The sequence below is a fragment of the Saccopteryx leptura genome, chromosome 9 (assembly GCF_036850995.1).
Source record: "Saccopteryx leptura isolate mSacLep1 chromosome 9, mSacLep1_pri_phased_curated, whole genome shotgun sequence".
NCBI classification, from domain to species: Eukaryota; Metazoa; Chordata; class Mammalia; order Chiroptera; family Emballonuridae; genus Saccopteryx; species Saccopteryx leptura.
Window position 1 is genome coordinate 23267640 of NC_089511.1, and position 15803 is coordinate 23283442.

A 15803-nucleotide genomic window follows, 5' to 3' on the forward strand; every position below is an offset into this window, starting at 1 on the left:
CAAGCAATTATTATAAATTATTATACATAAGTCAATTATGCACATGTTAGAAGATGACAAGTGCTAAGGGGAAATATGGAACTGGGTCAAGGGAACCAGGGGTAGAAGGTTTGCAATTTAAAAGGTGACAATCAGAGCAGGCTTCATTGTGGGGAGGCATAGTTTGGCCAAAGATCTTAAGATGAATGGAAGTGAACTGTGAGAACCTAATTATTTAAAGGTAAGAGATTGGTGTGAGTCGATGTTACCTCTATAATTTTCACCTCTTATCACATATTTCAGAATAAGTTTAGAATTTTAGCAAATGTAATTCTACTTATTATGGAATAATAGAAATCAAGATGGCTTCCTTTATTATGTTCATTAACAGAAGCTGTTCATCCTCACTATGCCATCATAGAAACTTTGCACTTGAAAAGCATGTCTTTTAAAAACTCAAGATTCCAGAAAAGATATTGTACCTTCTGCTGGTATTTAAGAACTTGGTGATTAAAGCAGATAATTAGTATCAGCTTATTAGAGAACTGGGCTATCATCTAGAGAAAGAGATGTAAAGAATCTTCACGGAGCGTTCAAAAGTAGAATTGTAGGTTTGCTCTTCCGAATCAGATTGCTTTTTGGAAAAAAAAAAAAAGCCAACAAACACCGAGCTGCTTTGATTTGAAAAAATAATGTTTGTCTCTGATGTCGAGTTCTGCAGTGCCAGCCATTTGAAGTATAGAGGGCTTTGACATACGCAGAAGGGAAAGCCAAGAGTGTCTTCACCATTAACTTGCCGTCTTGTGTTGCAGGCACACAAAAAGTCTCTTTGGAGAATTGAACCCAGTGAAGGCATCGTTGCCCCGGAAACCGAACTTCAGCTGACACTGATTGCCAACCTGAATGACACACTGACATTCAAAGACGTGGTCATTTTGGAAATTGAAAATAGCAACACCTATCGGATTCCTGTCCAGGCTTCGGGCATTGGTTCCACCATCGTCTCAGATAAGCCCTTTGCTCCGGAACTCAATCTGGGAGCACGTTTTAGGTAGGGAAATATCATTCCCTATGATATTTTCATAGATATCCCATATGTTGCATAAGCGAAGCATCACCTCTGCTTTAGAAAATTACTTTAAAGTCCATAGCACTAGCCTCCTTAGTCCTTCCCCTCTCCTGTCTTGACTTTCCCCCTCCAGACATTCTCCAAGCTGTGTCCCTCTAAGCTAGAGAAGAGACGGTTCATAGGCAGTACAGTACTCTCTCAAACTGACAGTGCCTTCTTGGTGACTAATTTAGAATCCTCCACGATTCCTCCTTTTGATTCCAATGCACTGTTAATTACTCTCTGTGTTGTGCAGAGGATACAGCTGCATCTTAGCGGTGACCCAAGAACAGTATAACTAGGAAGGTAAACAGTTTTTGCAAGTGTTTCTTATCAGGAATTGCAAAGCCAGTAACTTTTCTGGTATTGTATTCTCTGCTTGCCTCCTCACGATAGCACCAGCAATCCAGATGGCTGCAGTAGGCTCTACCTGATTACTCAGAAAAAACTAGAACATGTAAATATTTAAATAACAGGTGGTAGAGTATAGATACCTCTGAGCAAAATAATCTAAATGTGGCCCTAAAAATGCATGCAATCTGGCCCTGGCCGGTTTGCTCAGTGGTAGAGCATCAGCCTGGCATGCAGGAGTCCTGGGTTCGATTCCCGGCCAGGGCACACAGGAGAAGCGCCCATCTGCTTCTCCACCCCTCCCCCTCTCCTTCCTCTCTGTCTCTCTCTTCCCCTCCCACAGCCAAGGCTCCATTGGAGCAAAGTTGGCCCCGGCACTGAGGATGGCTCTGTGGCCTCTGCCCCAGGCGCTAGAATGGCTCTGGTTGCAACAGAGCAATGCCCCAGATGGGCAGAGCATCGCCCCCTGGTGGGTATGCTGGGTGGATCTCGGTCGGGCGCATGCGGGAGTCTGTCTGACTGCCTCCTTGTTTCCAACTTCAGAAAAATACAAAAAAAATGCATGCAGTCTGAATGCTTACAGGAAGAGGATATGTATGGGGATTTACTCCTGGTTCCCCAGAAAAGTCATGCAGCTGTGGGGGCCAGATGAATTTGTACCTGTTCATCGTAATACAATGGACAGATCTCAAAGGGGTATGCCTGCCTCTAGTCTAGCAGGCCCTGAAACCAAGGTGGATACCCTGTGCTCAGAGAAGATAAGCCTGACAAAAATCAGTTAGGAGCCCTCCCCACAAACCCATCCACACCTCCTTCCCTCTGTTCCATCTACATACCATGACACTTGATTGAAAATACCGTAAACCAGTGGTCCCCAACCTTTTTTGGGCCACAGACCGGTTTAATGTCAGAAAATATTTTCACGGACCGGCCTTTAGGGTGGGACGGATAAATGTATCACGTGACCGAGACAAGCGTCAAGAGTGAGTCTTAGACGGATGTAACAGAAAGAATCTGGTCATTTTTAAAAAATAAAACATCGTTCAGACTTAAATATAAATAAAACGGAAATAATGTAAGTTATTTATTCTTTCTCTGCGGACCAGTACCAAATGGCCCACGGACCGATTCCGGTCCACGGCTCAGGGGTTGGGGACCACTGCCGTAAACCACTAGGAATTATGTTTTCAGAGTCAACTAGATTTAAAAATACTGCTCTCTGCTCTATTGACCAAAAGCTAGAGCATTTTGTCAACACATTTCATGCTTCTACTTCCAAATTTAAGTATACTCAAACATAATTATAGAGACAATATTCTTGAACCAAACTTGATTACATGTTCTCTGTAATCTACAAATAGCATCAAATAGCCCAAAAGGATATTCTGTCACTCGCCTGGAATTGGAAGGTTTAGCCTACTGTTTTCTCTGAACATAGAAGCAAAGTGTAGCTTTTTAGCTGCCAATTTCCCCTCTGCCTAAACCCTATCATTCTTTTTGACATAAAATCACAATGCTAGCTATCTTCAAAAGAATCGTTAAAAGCAGAGGTGGGTACATTGCAGCCACTGTTTCTGTAAATAAAGCTTTATTAGAATACAGCCATGCCTATTCGTGTACATATTTCTATGGCTGCTTTCACACTGCCATGGACAGTTGAGTAGTCCTGACAGTGACCACGTGACCCCAAAAACCCAAAATATTTATTATTCAGCCCTTTACAGGAAAGTTTGCCAATTTGGGGACATATAGGTCTTTAAAAATACCCATACGCCATCTCTTTTGATTGCATGTTTTGGGGCAACTCCTTTCAATTTTCAGGACTTCTGTTTCTTCATTTATACAATAAGAGTAAATACATAATTATTATCCCTGGGTTGCTGGGATTATTGAAAGATATACTATGGGCCCTGGCCACTTGGCTCAGCGGTAGAGCATTGGCCTGGCATGTGGAAGTCCTGGGTTCAATTCCTAGTCAGGGCACACAGGAGAAGTGCCCATCTGCTTCTCCCCCCCCCCATTTCCCTCTCTCTCACTCTCTCCCCCTCCTGCAGCCATGGCTCATTCAAACAAGTTGGCCCTGGGCACTGAGGATGGCACCATGGCCTCATCTCAGGTGCTACAATAGCTCCATTGCTGAGCAACAGAGCAACAGCACCAAATGAGTAAAGCATCGCCGCCTGCCTAGTGGGCTTGCCAGGTGGATCCCAGTCAGGGCACATGCAGGAGTCTATCTGTCTGCCTGCCTGCCTCTCATTTAATAAGGAAGGAAGGAAGGAAGGAAGGAAGGAAGGGAGGGAGGGAGGGAGGGAGGGAGGGAGGGAGGGAAGAAGGAAGGAAGGAAGGAAGGAAGGAAGGAAGGAAGGAAGGAAGGAAGGAAGGAAGGAAGGAAGGAAGGAAGGAAGGAAGGAAGGAAGGAAGGAAGGAAGGAAGGAGAGAGAGAAAGAAAAGAGGAAGAAGGAAGGAAGGGAGGGAAGAAAGAAAGAGAGAAAGGAAGGAGGGAAGGAAGGAGGGAGGGAAGAAGGAAGGAAAGATATACTCTGAATAAGTTGCAGAGACTTTGCCTACTTTATAAACAGTGTGTATTGTGTATTTTTTTTTTTCCCCAAAGCCTCCTCTGGGTGATGAAGTCAAACTACTGACTAAAGACTCCACTGAGCATGCCTTGGGACACATATCTAGAATGAAATGACTCTACCTGACAACTGGCAGATACTCCTGATTATTTATCTGATACTTCAAATTACTCATTAGACATGATTTCTTAAGGAGGAACAGATGGGATAAAATTTCAAAGCCTAATAAATTTTTTTAATTTAATTAAATCTTGAGATGAGTTTTCTCCCTGAAAAAATGTTTTTAAGTTTATTAATCAGTTTTTAAAAAAAAGACTCCCAAAGAAAAATACATTTGAACCACCTCCATCCACCTCCAAGGCTTTAGAAATCCAGTGTTGAACAGAGAGCTAAACAGTCAAGAGGTCCTTAATGAACATTTGTGTAATAGATGAATGAGGAAGTGAAATAGCATCTTTGGAATGAGTTAGTCTGAGAAAAATAACCAGTCTGGCCAATATTCTGTTCCATTATAGTTCCCTTGACCTTTGGTAAGGGTAATTTCTCTTAGAGCAGTAGTCCCCAACCCCTGGGACGCAGATCGGTACCGGTCCGTGGGCCATTTGGTACTGGTCCACAGAGGAAGAATAAATAACTTACATTATTTCTGTTTTATTTATATTTAAGTCTGAATGGTGTTTTATTTTTAAAAAATGACCAGTGGCCCTAGCCAGTTGACTCAGTGGTAGAGCGTCAGCCTGGCGTACAGGAGTCCCGGGTTCGATCCCCAGCCAGGGTACACAGGAAAAGCGCCCATCTGCTTCTCCACCCCTCCCCCTCTCCTTCCTCTCCGTCTCTCTCTTCCCCTCCCGCAGCCGAGGCTCCATTGGAGCAAAGATGGCCCGGGTGCTGAAGATGGCTCCATAGCCTCTGCCTCAGGTGCTAGGATGGCTTTGGATGCAACAGAGCAACCCCCCAGATGGCCAGAGCATCCCCCCCTGGTGGGCGTGCCGGGTGGATCCTGGTCAGGCGCATGCGGGAGTCTGTCTGACTGCCTCCCCGTTTCCAGCTTCGGAAAAGAAAATAAATAAATAAATAAATAAATAAATAAATAAAAAATGACCAGATTCCCTCTGTTACATCTGTCTAAGACACGTTCTTTTTTTTTTTAATTTTTATTTTATTTATTCATTTTAGAGAGGAGAGACGAGAGAGAGAGACAGAGAGAGAAAGAGGAGAGAGAGACAGGGGGAGGAGCTGGAAGCATCAACTCCCATATGTGCCTTGACCAGGCAAGCCCAGGGTTTCCAACCAGTGACCTCAGCATTTCCAGGTCGACGCTTTATCCACTGCGCCACCACAGGTCAGGCCTAAGACTCGCTCTTGATGCTTGTCTCGGTCACATGATATATTTATCCATCCCACCCTACAGGCTGGCCCGTGAAAATATTTTCTGACATTAAACCGGTCTGTGGCCCAAAAAAGGTTGGGGACCACTATCTTAGAGGACATGTGTCATTTCTCTCTGAAGTTCCCTTCAAATTGACCCCATCACAAGAGAGTTCACTCAGCCAGTAGAAATTCACTCAACACAATTTGAAACACACCTTCTCCTCCAGTAGGCATTTTGCTTTTCCTTTACCTCTTCAGAGCCATTTCTCGTCAATTAGAGTGGTTTCCACGTGAACTGTGTCTGACTATTCTGTGGCGTGCTCGAGCAGCTGGGAGAGACTGAGGACATGTGGCATCACTTGCCCACGGCCCCTTCCCTGATGAGGAAGGCCCAGGGACCAAACCCAGGTCCCTGACAGAGGCTACTTTGTCCCATTGCTGTGGTAGCTCCTAAGTAGCACCATGATGTTGCCTTCCAACATTAAAAAAAAAAAAGTCTATTTTATTGCTCACTGTTAGTATTCTTCCAGAGGAGTAAATGCCAGGGTATAGTGTGGAACAGAACATCCCAAAGCTGAGTCCTCTCCCTGCCTGCCACCTCTTTTCCAGCCTGGACCCCTGCCACTACCGCTTCAAGTTGACCAACAAGGGACGTCGGGTCCAACAGTTGTTCTGGATGAATGAAAGTTTCTGTCCCCAGAACAAGCTGAGCAAGAAGGGCATGGCTACGAAGAGCCTTGTGAAGAGCCGTCCCTCAGGCCCCGACTCCCAGGCGCCCGGGGATGGCCAGAGCCCCGTGTTTCAGCTCCATCCCATCAGGATGGAGTTGTATCCGGACCAGACGATTGATATGGTACTTGAAGGCTACTCTGATACTCCCAGGGTAAGAGGACAGCTTGGTTAGAACCTGTTTTGCTCCTAAATAAATCTTTGTTCTATTTCTTAGGCGAGTTCCTTGACATTTATCTAAAGAAAGGATGTGGTTTCTAAGGATTGCATGCAGCCCTGAGTTACCATGGCAGCACCCATTGCTTTTACAGTTCAGCTCTGCTCAGCTTTATGTTTGTTTCTACAGATACCATGAACTCAACCTTAAAATACTAATTAAGGCAGGTTCTCATCCCCAGGGTCAGCAGCGACCAGCCAGCAAGTCTCTGGGAGAGGGACATCCAGCATTTGGCCAAAGCTAAGCCTGCACTAAACACTTAGCAGTGTTCATATTTATCCCAAAAGGATGTTTTTGTAGACACTCGAGGCTGCATTTCCTATCCAGGTATTGGGATACCTCCAGCTCCTTTCCTCTCATCCTGACATAACGCTATCACATTTATAATCATCATCTTTTTATGTATCAACAAAAGAGTTGCATCTACCTTAGCAACTCTGAAGTTCTGCTATTCTTTATTTACATCATCACTGTTCTGCCTAAACATGTATGCAAACCATGTCTCTGTTTATTCCTGTTCCCTCACGGAGGCTAGGGACCATCAGAAACCTAAAAGAATCTTTTGTAATCACTTGTGAGCCTCTTCGACCTCACAAATGCAGACTCTGTGAATGAGAACCAGTGCTTTCTTGAGCTCCTTCCGGTATCACCAAATTAGGAGCGGTGCTAAACTTTGTTCTTGAGAAATAGGGAACAATAAGCAATTTGTCTTCCAGCAGACAAGATGACACAGCCAGCCTATGGGTACACTGTGTGTAAGGTAGTCTTTCTCTCTGTCATTCAGCCATCTTCTACTGAGCATGTACCATATGATGAGCAGGCACTAGGGTGCAAAGATAATTGGAATACAGCCCTCATTTTAAGACACTGACAGCCTGTTGCGGGAGCCCATTTGCAACATCATGATTGGGAGCTGACCATATTTTCAAAGGCATTAAGTCTGAGCTGCTGGGGTTTGAAATTCAGTTTAAGCTTTCCTAAAAGCTTCCCTGAATGTTCTTCCAAATTATGCTACATAATTGAAAAGAGACTTGAATTCATTAAAATCTGAAACCTGAGAACTCTTCAATATAAACTATTCCTATTGTAAATTCTCTCTAGTTCCTTTCAACTTTATACAAATCTGGAACTCAGGAATTGGGGAGCAGGCAAAGAAATATTTATTTGTATAGTATGAATTTTAAATATTCAAGAATGAAAGGCAAAATGTTTCCAGCCACAGTTTCTGACTAGCTATTGATGAGAAATAGAACTACCACTTAACTATGTATATAAGTCCATAAGGATCTTATCCACCTGTTCATCACTGTTATGTCCAGACTCTAACAGTCCTAATACACCTTTCATATATTTGTTGAGCTGAATGTAAATTGAATATGTCCTCAAGAGTAGTCAGAAATGGATGCAGGATCCATCTATTGATAGGACATATTTAACCAATCAGACATCAACCGTGAGACAGAGAGTGGCACCTGAAATGCACTATTCAGAAAAGTGTGCTCTTCCCTGGTGTCCCCAGGCAGGTGGTTGAGAATCGGTTTGCTTCCTGTTGAGAATTAAGTTTTCCGAGCTATGGATGTTCTCGGCATGCCGGTGTCTCTCATCTGCAGGTTGTCAAAGAAAAGCTGGTGTGCCACGCCATTATCGGGACACAGAAGGGGAAGAACTTGGTGATGACCGTGGACATCATGTGTGAGTTCATAGCGCCACTTATCCAGCTCTCCACCAAGCAGCTCCTGTACAGCCTGGAGAAGGTCAGTGGGCTGCGCGTGGCGGGTTGGGGGCTTCGACTGGGGGCAGCGTGTTCACATTGTCATTTGGGAAGCTAGATGAATGGGAAGCCTGATGTACCCACACCCAGCCAATGTTGTTCAAGCTTCAGAGGCCTATATGCCTTCAACTAAAATTTCTGAATCTAAACCTACATTCCTTTGAAATGTAAGTTGCTGCAAAAATGCTACTTCCATCATTCCTGATGTAGAAGGCCCGAGAGAGGGGATATTCCAATGCACTGAAAATGTGCTGTAGTCAATCGTTTTACTTGAACTCGATAAAATAAACATTACAGTATAGAAAGGGATGGACTAGAATTATTGATAATCATAATAATCAGTAAGAATAGCTACCACCTACTGGTTGGTTTGTGCTGGGCCCTGAGCCCTGTTCATTATGTACCTTTGCCTCCTTGTTGCTCACAACCATCTGTGCTGCAGGTTCTGTTACCATTCCCAGAATGCTCAGAAGGAAACCGAGACACAAGTTAAGCTATTATGTAGATCACCCAACACTGAGAATGATCAACTTAAACTGTTTGATTCATATTCTAAATTATATGGCTATAAATATCCATGTGGCCATTAAGGGCAAGCAATAAATGGGGAGGCAGGGGACAGGGCAGAGATGGAATGACTGCTGCTCAGGGCAGGGGCAGGACAGAGAGGGGTGAGGGAGGCATCACAGCAGAACTGGACCTCTTCCTCCTCAGCAGACTTCGATGGTAGAATTATTTAACATTCAAAACAGGTATGGGCCCTGGCCGGTTGGCTCAGTGGTAGAGTGTCAGCCTGGCGTGCAGGAGTCCCGGGTTTGATTCCTGGCCAGGGCACACAGGAGAAGTGCCCATCTGCTTCTCCACCCCTCCCCCTCTCCTTCCTCTCTGTCTCTCTCTTCCCCTCCCACAGCCAAAGCTCTATTGGAGCAAAGTTGGCCCAGGCGCTGAGGATGGCTCTGTGGCCTCTGCCTCAGGCACTAGAATGGCTCTGATTGCGGCAGAGCGACGCCCCAAGATGGGCAGAGCATCACCCCCTGGTGGGCGTGCCGGGTGGATCCCGGTCGGGCACATGCGGGAGTCTGTTTGACTGCCTCCCTGTTTCCAACTTCGGAAAAATACAAAAAAATAAAATAAAATAAAGAAAAAAAAACAGGTATGGACAAATGTCTCTTCTGAGCTAGAGAGTGTGTTGGTGCTGACACTCTGGTAAACCAGTCACAGCTAAGAGACTGGTTGAGGTCACAACTGTAAACAAATTATTAAAATTTAGTCATTTAAATTACAGTTCTAAACAGTGCTATGAAGAAGAGGTAGAAGTTGCTATGGCGGCACATATCAGGAGAGTGGCTTTGTACCTGTGGTGATAGATGGCTTTCTTGAGCAAGTGTCTCAAGGTGAGATTTGAAGAGAATATGAAGTCAGTCTGGTGACAAGAGAAAGGGAGAGATTAGAGGCAGGAGGAGCCGCGCACACGGAAGGCCCGAGTTAGGAAAGAGCTTGGTGAGCAGAAAGACTCGAGAGGCCGCCTTAGAGAATGTGCCAAGAGTGACATGAGGACCATCTAGAAAAGTGGACAAGGGCCAATGAGTGTAGCTTGACTGGGAGGCGTGCTCCGGGTGCCACTGGGCTTCAAGGAGGGGAGTGGCAGAGTCAGATTCATCCACCGAAACATGCATACAGGCTGTGTGGGGTATTTATTAAGGCCTACCACAGGTCAAGTACTGTGTCAGGTGCTAGTGGTACCCTGCAGTCCCTCCCTGATGAACCGCAGAGCCAGCTGGGAAAACCAAGCGTTAAGTAAGCCGTTGTCCCACAGTGTGATCTATGCTGTCATATAAAAGGCGTGGGTGTGGCACTAATCAGTCAGAGGGAGTCAACCAGGGTTCCTTTCATTACCTGGAGGCTTGCCGGAGAAGAGTCAAAACCATTTATTCTGGTGCTGGGTTCCATCATATTTTGTTTGTATTAAACAAAAGTATTGAGCACCCACCATGGGTATGGAGCTCTGCTAGGAGGTAAACAGGGGAGCATGTAGGCAAGTAGGGGAGATGAGTTATGCAAGATCAAATCAACAAATAATTTGTGAGCACTTAGAGTGTCTGAGGCAGCAAAGACACTCATCTCAGGCTTCCATGACTCCTGGGGAAAGCAGACAAGGAGGAAGTAGACTGAGCGTTTCACAGGATGCTACACTAACTGTGACAAGCTCCATGAGACCTATAAAAAGAAAATACTACAAGAGTCCCTGCTACAGTTATTAAGCTTTCATTGCTCTCTTTTAAATTCTTTTACAAGCGGCGAGGAAAGATATTTATTGGTAGCAGCTGCACTGAATTTGGTGGCATCATATTTTCTCTAAATGTAGCTATTCAGAAAAAATTCAGTGAATATTTATTGAATAGCTATTCTTTGTAACACATTATTGTATATGTTAAATATGCAACCTGTTTCTTCTTAGATTTTTCTAAGCCCATAACTATTCATAAAAATGTATGGGTCATGTTCCTTTTCTTCTCTTAATATCCAGTCAGCCTTGGGTTTGTTGTTTGTTTGTTTGTTTTTTTAGAAAAGCATATTCTTATTTAAGTATCTATTTTTTTTACTTTATCACTAGAATAAAATAGCAAGTATTTTTAATGTGACAGTGACTTATTGAATTAAAAAGTGAATTGAATCACAGCTCCCTGCTTGACTTTATGCTTCTTTTTTTCTCCCCAAATATCACAAGTTTGAAATCTATCCAACTACTATTATTTTCCATTGTTCATTTCCTGCTCGCATTTAATCCATATCAAGGACAATGAAGAATTTCATCTTTGTTACTCAGTCTGTGCAAGAGACCTGCTAGCTCTCAGTATTCAGATTTACTTATATAACACCCAATTATCTATGATGTCTCCTTATTCTCAGCTCAAGGCAGTGTATCCGACTTAGTACTTTAGACTATAATGACACCAACGCAGCCTACAGGAACAATTTTTCTATGACCATTTCCTTGGATTTGATCTACTGTATAACTATTGTACCATTCATAAGCCACAGAAATGAAACAAACCACATCTTTGTGGAACTGAAAAGGTCAATTGAAACCAGCAGCCAGTTTGCTTCATGAAGTTCAGCAGCAAATCATGTCTGCTGATATTTGGGAGACAAACAACCCAGAGAGAAAGGGGTCATTTTAAAATAGAACAGATTCTATGTGCATCGACTCCTTCTCATCACTAACCTCTAAATGGCCTCTTGCCAAAACCAATCACGTTTGGCTTCTTTACTTCAAAGCTACATGCAGTGACACAGCAGATCACTGCTGGGGGAAGGTCACTGGGTAGACATATCTCCATGTGGCCTTTGATAGCCCCCAAGTGCTGCTTTATCCCTCCCCCAAACTCTGGTATGCAATCTGCAAATACAAGGTAAGCCCAGTACCTGTTTTACCATTTTAAAGGGAGGGAAACAACGGTTGGCATCTCATGGGAAGTGCCAAACCAAACCCTTTCATGGGGGCTACTGGAACAAAACCAAGGCAGGAGACAAGCCAGCTGTCTACAGTGAATGGCTCTGTCTCCCCAAATTCATATATCAAAGCCCTAATCCCCAAAGTGATGGTGTTGGAGGTAGAGCCTTTGAGAGGTGATTAGGTCATGAAGGTGGGGCCTTCATTAATGGAATTAGTGCCCTTTGAAGAAGAGATAAGAGAGATAATCTCTCTCTCAGCCATGTAAGGACACGGTGAGAAGATAGCCATCTACAAGCCAGAAAGCGGGCCTTCACCAGACACCAGATCTGCTGGCACCTTCATTTTGGACTTCCCAGATTCCAGAACTGTGATATATAAATGTCTTGTTGTTTAAATCATTCAGTCTATGTTTGTTATAGCAGCAAACTAAGGCACAATGGATGCTGGTCACACAGGCTCGCCCAGAGCGACCATAGTGGAAGGAAGGCTGTGCTGGATGAAAAAGTAGAGACAGAGTCAGAGGGAAATGTGGAGTCGGGAGGCTGTAACACACCAGAACAAGGAGGAAGAGCAAATCAAAACCGAGAGGACTGAGACACACGGGCTAGAGGTGTTAGAAGAGCCAAGGGACGATTGGAAGGAGGTTCTCTTTGGAGGCCACAGGGTGAGGCTTCAGGTCACCTGCAGCTGATATTAAAGGACCGCCTCTCCAGGACATGTAAGAAGTAATGTGGAACCCAACATCAGAAAGAGAAAAATCCACTCTGACCAGATACATGTGGCTCAGGATCCGTTTTCAGTGCCTTCTCCAGCTGAAAAATTATGTTTGATGCTCAACAGAGTAAAAAGAGGCTTCTAAATAAACTGCCCCAGTGTTACCAGGGAAAATATAGAGGAAATAGTTATGAGCGTTGTCAATTTAACAAGATAAATATATTGGCAAATAAAATATTTTGAACATGGAAAAAATGTCGCAAAAGGAAGAAAAGTTTTATTCATAATAATGATACATGGGTTCTTCCACAAGCTATCATTAATTTATTAGAGAGTTTGTTTCATGGCATTGTGGAACTTCTACAGTAATAGTTCTATCCAAAGGCATGGCTTATATAGTTTTGGTTTTTTTTTTAAACCAGGCAACAGGAGAGTAAGACATCTAATCTGTTTTCTGAATTATGTAGTTTGACTTCTTAGTAATCCATCATATATTCCAAATGATTTATCTAAATTTCTACAAGAGAAAAAAAATTGTGTGTGCACACACTCATACATGAGACTTTTGTTGCTAGAGCCTTACTATGTTTACTGTTTACCATAATTTGGTTTGTTTCCTCTTGTTCCTTTTTTTTGGCAGAAACCAGGCACTGTCTTGAAATCTGAATACCAGCCGTTGGTCATGAAGAACATCTCCACCCTGCCCCTGAGTGTGCTGCTCTCTACGAACCGGCCCTTCTTCATCTGTGGCACTGACAGATCCCCACTGCCCTCGGCTCCCACGGTAACTGACAGGGCCCTGTCCTAACAAGCTCCCGGGGGCCCATGTGTGTGAAAAAGGGAGAGAGTAATGTCAGTCCACCAGCTAATTCCAGTCCAGAGAAGTATCAAGAATCCAGGAAACAATGAGGAAAGAAGACAATTTTAAATAAGTCCTAAGTAAATCCCAATATCAGTCAGTAGAAAAACATGTGAATAGTGTAAGAACTTCTGACTCATTATGATGACCCTTTCATACAATGAAACTAATCTTTAGAAAACAGTCACTTCAGCCTGACCAGGTGGTAGCACAGTGGATAGAGTGTCGGACTGGTTCGCAGAGGACTCAGGTTCAAAACCCTGACGTTGCCAGCTTGAGCGCGGGCTCACCAGCTTGAGAGTGGGGTCGCTGGCTTGAGTGTGGGATCATAGACATGACCCCATAGTTTCTGGCTTGAGCCCTAAGGTCGCTGGCTTGAGCCCAAGGTCACGGGCTTGAGCAAGCGGTCACTGGCTCATCCATAGTCCCCCCAGTCAAGGCATATATGAGAAAGCAATCAATGAACAACTAAGGTGACTCAACAAAAAATTGATGGCTCTCATCTCCCTCCCTTTCTGTCTGTCTGTCCCTATCTGTCCTTCTTTCTGTCTCTCACTCATTAAAAAAAAAAAAAGAAAAACAATCACTTCACACTAAGGATAGTAAAAATCTTTTTCCTCCCCTCCCTCAAATCCTTCCAAAACTCTATACTCAAGGAAATGAAGAAACAGCCAAAGCCCAATGTGGAAGCAGCCAGCCTATGTTCAGACACAGAAATCTGAGCCAGGCTGAGGGAGGGGGCCTGAGCTCACCAGTTTAGGGCAGGATGCAGTGTTCTCTGCATATCTCTATGAGAGTACCCCTGTGACCCTTTGCTGGGCATGAGGAAACCAGTGGGAACAGCTGAGCCACGGGGCTAGTGCCATGGCAGAGCTGTAGGAAGGAGGATTGAAGAGAAGCCAGACCTACACACCATCAGCCAACAGACGATGGTGTAAAGGAGGAGGGAAGGGCAGGCAAACATCGCGAGATCTCAAAAGAGGAAGCCCATGACTTAGGAGATTTGCTGTGAGCTACTCTCGGAGAGATGGTTCTTTAGGGCAGAGGGGGTCAGAGCCACTTGGTGAGAGGGCATTGCAGATAGTACCTGACTTGTGGCTATAAAGTGCACGGCTGCCCTCCCCTCCACCTCCTCACTAGTTCTTTAGTGAGTCTCATGCACAAGCATGAGGTAGGGGAAAAAAGCCAGCTAAGATCTTTGAACAGAGAAATAAAAGGAGGAAATGATCATAAGCAGAAGGCAGATGAAAATCTACTACAAGGAGACTGAGGCAAGGAAGAAGACCAGAAGTATCAACATGTAGTTCTCCACAGGCTCAAAGAAATTACAGATGATAAGACCTGTCTTTAAAAAGAGCCCAAGGATGAGATACAAATGTTCAAAGAGAAATGAAGAGTGAACTCACAGAGCCAAGGAAAATAGATGGGTGAGAAAATGGAAATTTAGACGTGAGCAGCTTTCTCAACCTGGGTGGTGGATTAGATCCACTTTTGAAATCTTAGTAAGGTAAAAGTAGAAATGTTCAAAGGCAAAGAAGCTCAGAGCAATAAAATAAAGTGGGAAGAGGATGGTGTAACCAAATACTGAGAGATTTAAATGAATTCTGAAAGCTAGAATGAGGATGGAGTAGGTCAGTGGTCGGCAAACCGTGGCTCATGAGCCACATGCGGCTCTTTGGCCCCTTGAGTGTGGCTCTTCCACAAAATACCACGTGCGGGTGCTACCTCGATAAGGAATGTACCTACCTATATAATTGAAGTTTAAAAAATTTGGCTCTCAAAAGAAATTTCAATCGTTATACTGTTGATATTTGGCTCTGTTGACTAATGAGTTTGCCGACCACCGGGTAGGTTGACAAAAAGGCACGAAAACCTGCCACCTAGAACACTTGCCAGTGAGGCTGCAAACTTGTGAGGGTCATTCAGCCCCAGAAGCCTGGGCTCAGAAACAACAAATGTGAGCAGAGTGTTAAAACAGAGGGATTCCGTGTGCACCAGGCAGCTGTTCCACCCAATACCCACACGAAAGACACGGGCAGCTGGCTTCTATTCCAAGTCACAAAGGTAAGTGCTCTTCCCCAGAGAAACTGATCAAAAGGTTTGGGGAAAGTTCATGTTTCTAGAGTCCGTGTCGGCACCCCAGAGTAATCCCAGCTCTCTGGGATGTGCCCACCACCTTATCGTCTCCTCTCGGCCCAAGGAGATGGTACTAAAGACCAGCCCAACTACAAGAATTGAGAAATGGCAGCTTCTGGATTGTTGGAATGCCAGGGTGGATCAGGAACTAATGTTTCTTGTAATAACTCTTATAGTACAGTTTGATCTTTTATAATATAAACATACATAGAATTCAAACAATAAAGAGCTTCTGTAAATCAACAAGAAAAATACCAAAGGAAATGAACAGAGAATTCACACACAAAAAATAAAATGGCTCTTAAGTATTTGAAAACATGCTAAATTTTAATCATATTAGAAGGAATGCAAATTAAAATTACTACAAAACGTTTTTTTTTTTCTCTATCAGATTGGCAAAGAGCAAAATTAGATAGTGCTTTGTATTATGAAGGGCACATGGAAACATGGATTACCCCACAGTGTTGAAGCGTACATTGGAAGACAGTGTGGTGGTAGTATCAAAATTTTAAATGCCCATATTGTTTGACCTACT

At 44.0% G+C, this 15803-nt stretch overlaps 1 protein-coding gene across 2 annotated transcripts in view; it reads left to right on the top strand.

Annotated features, from left to right (window-relative positions):
• The window catches only part of HYDIN (HYDIN axonemal central pair apparatus protein), a 395035-nt gene that overhangs the window by 227532 nt on the left and 151700 nt on the right, over positions 1-15803 (top strand). For both annotated transcript variants that reach the window (XM_066348740.1, XM_066348741.1), the window contains exons 19-22: positions 792-1030; positions 5995-6268; positions 7942-8085; positions 12914-13057. In XM_066348740.1, coding sequence (XP_066204837.1) covers positions 792-1030; positions 5995-6268; positions 7942-8085; positions 12914-13057 — 801 coding nt within the window. The remainder of the gene's footprint in view (positions 1-791; positions 1031-5994; positions 6269-7941; positions 8086-12913; positions 13058-15803) is intronic.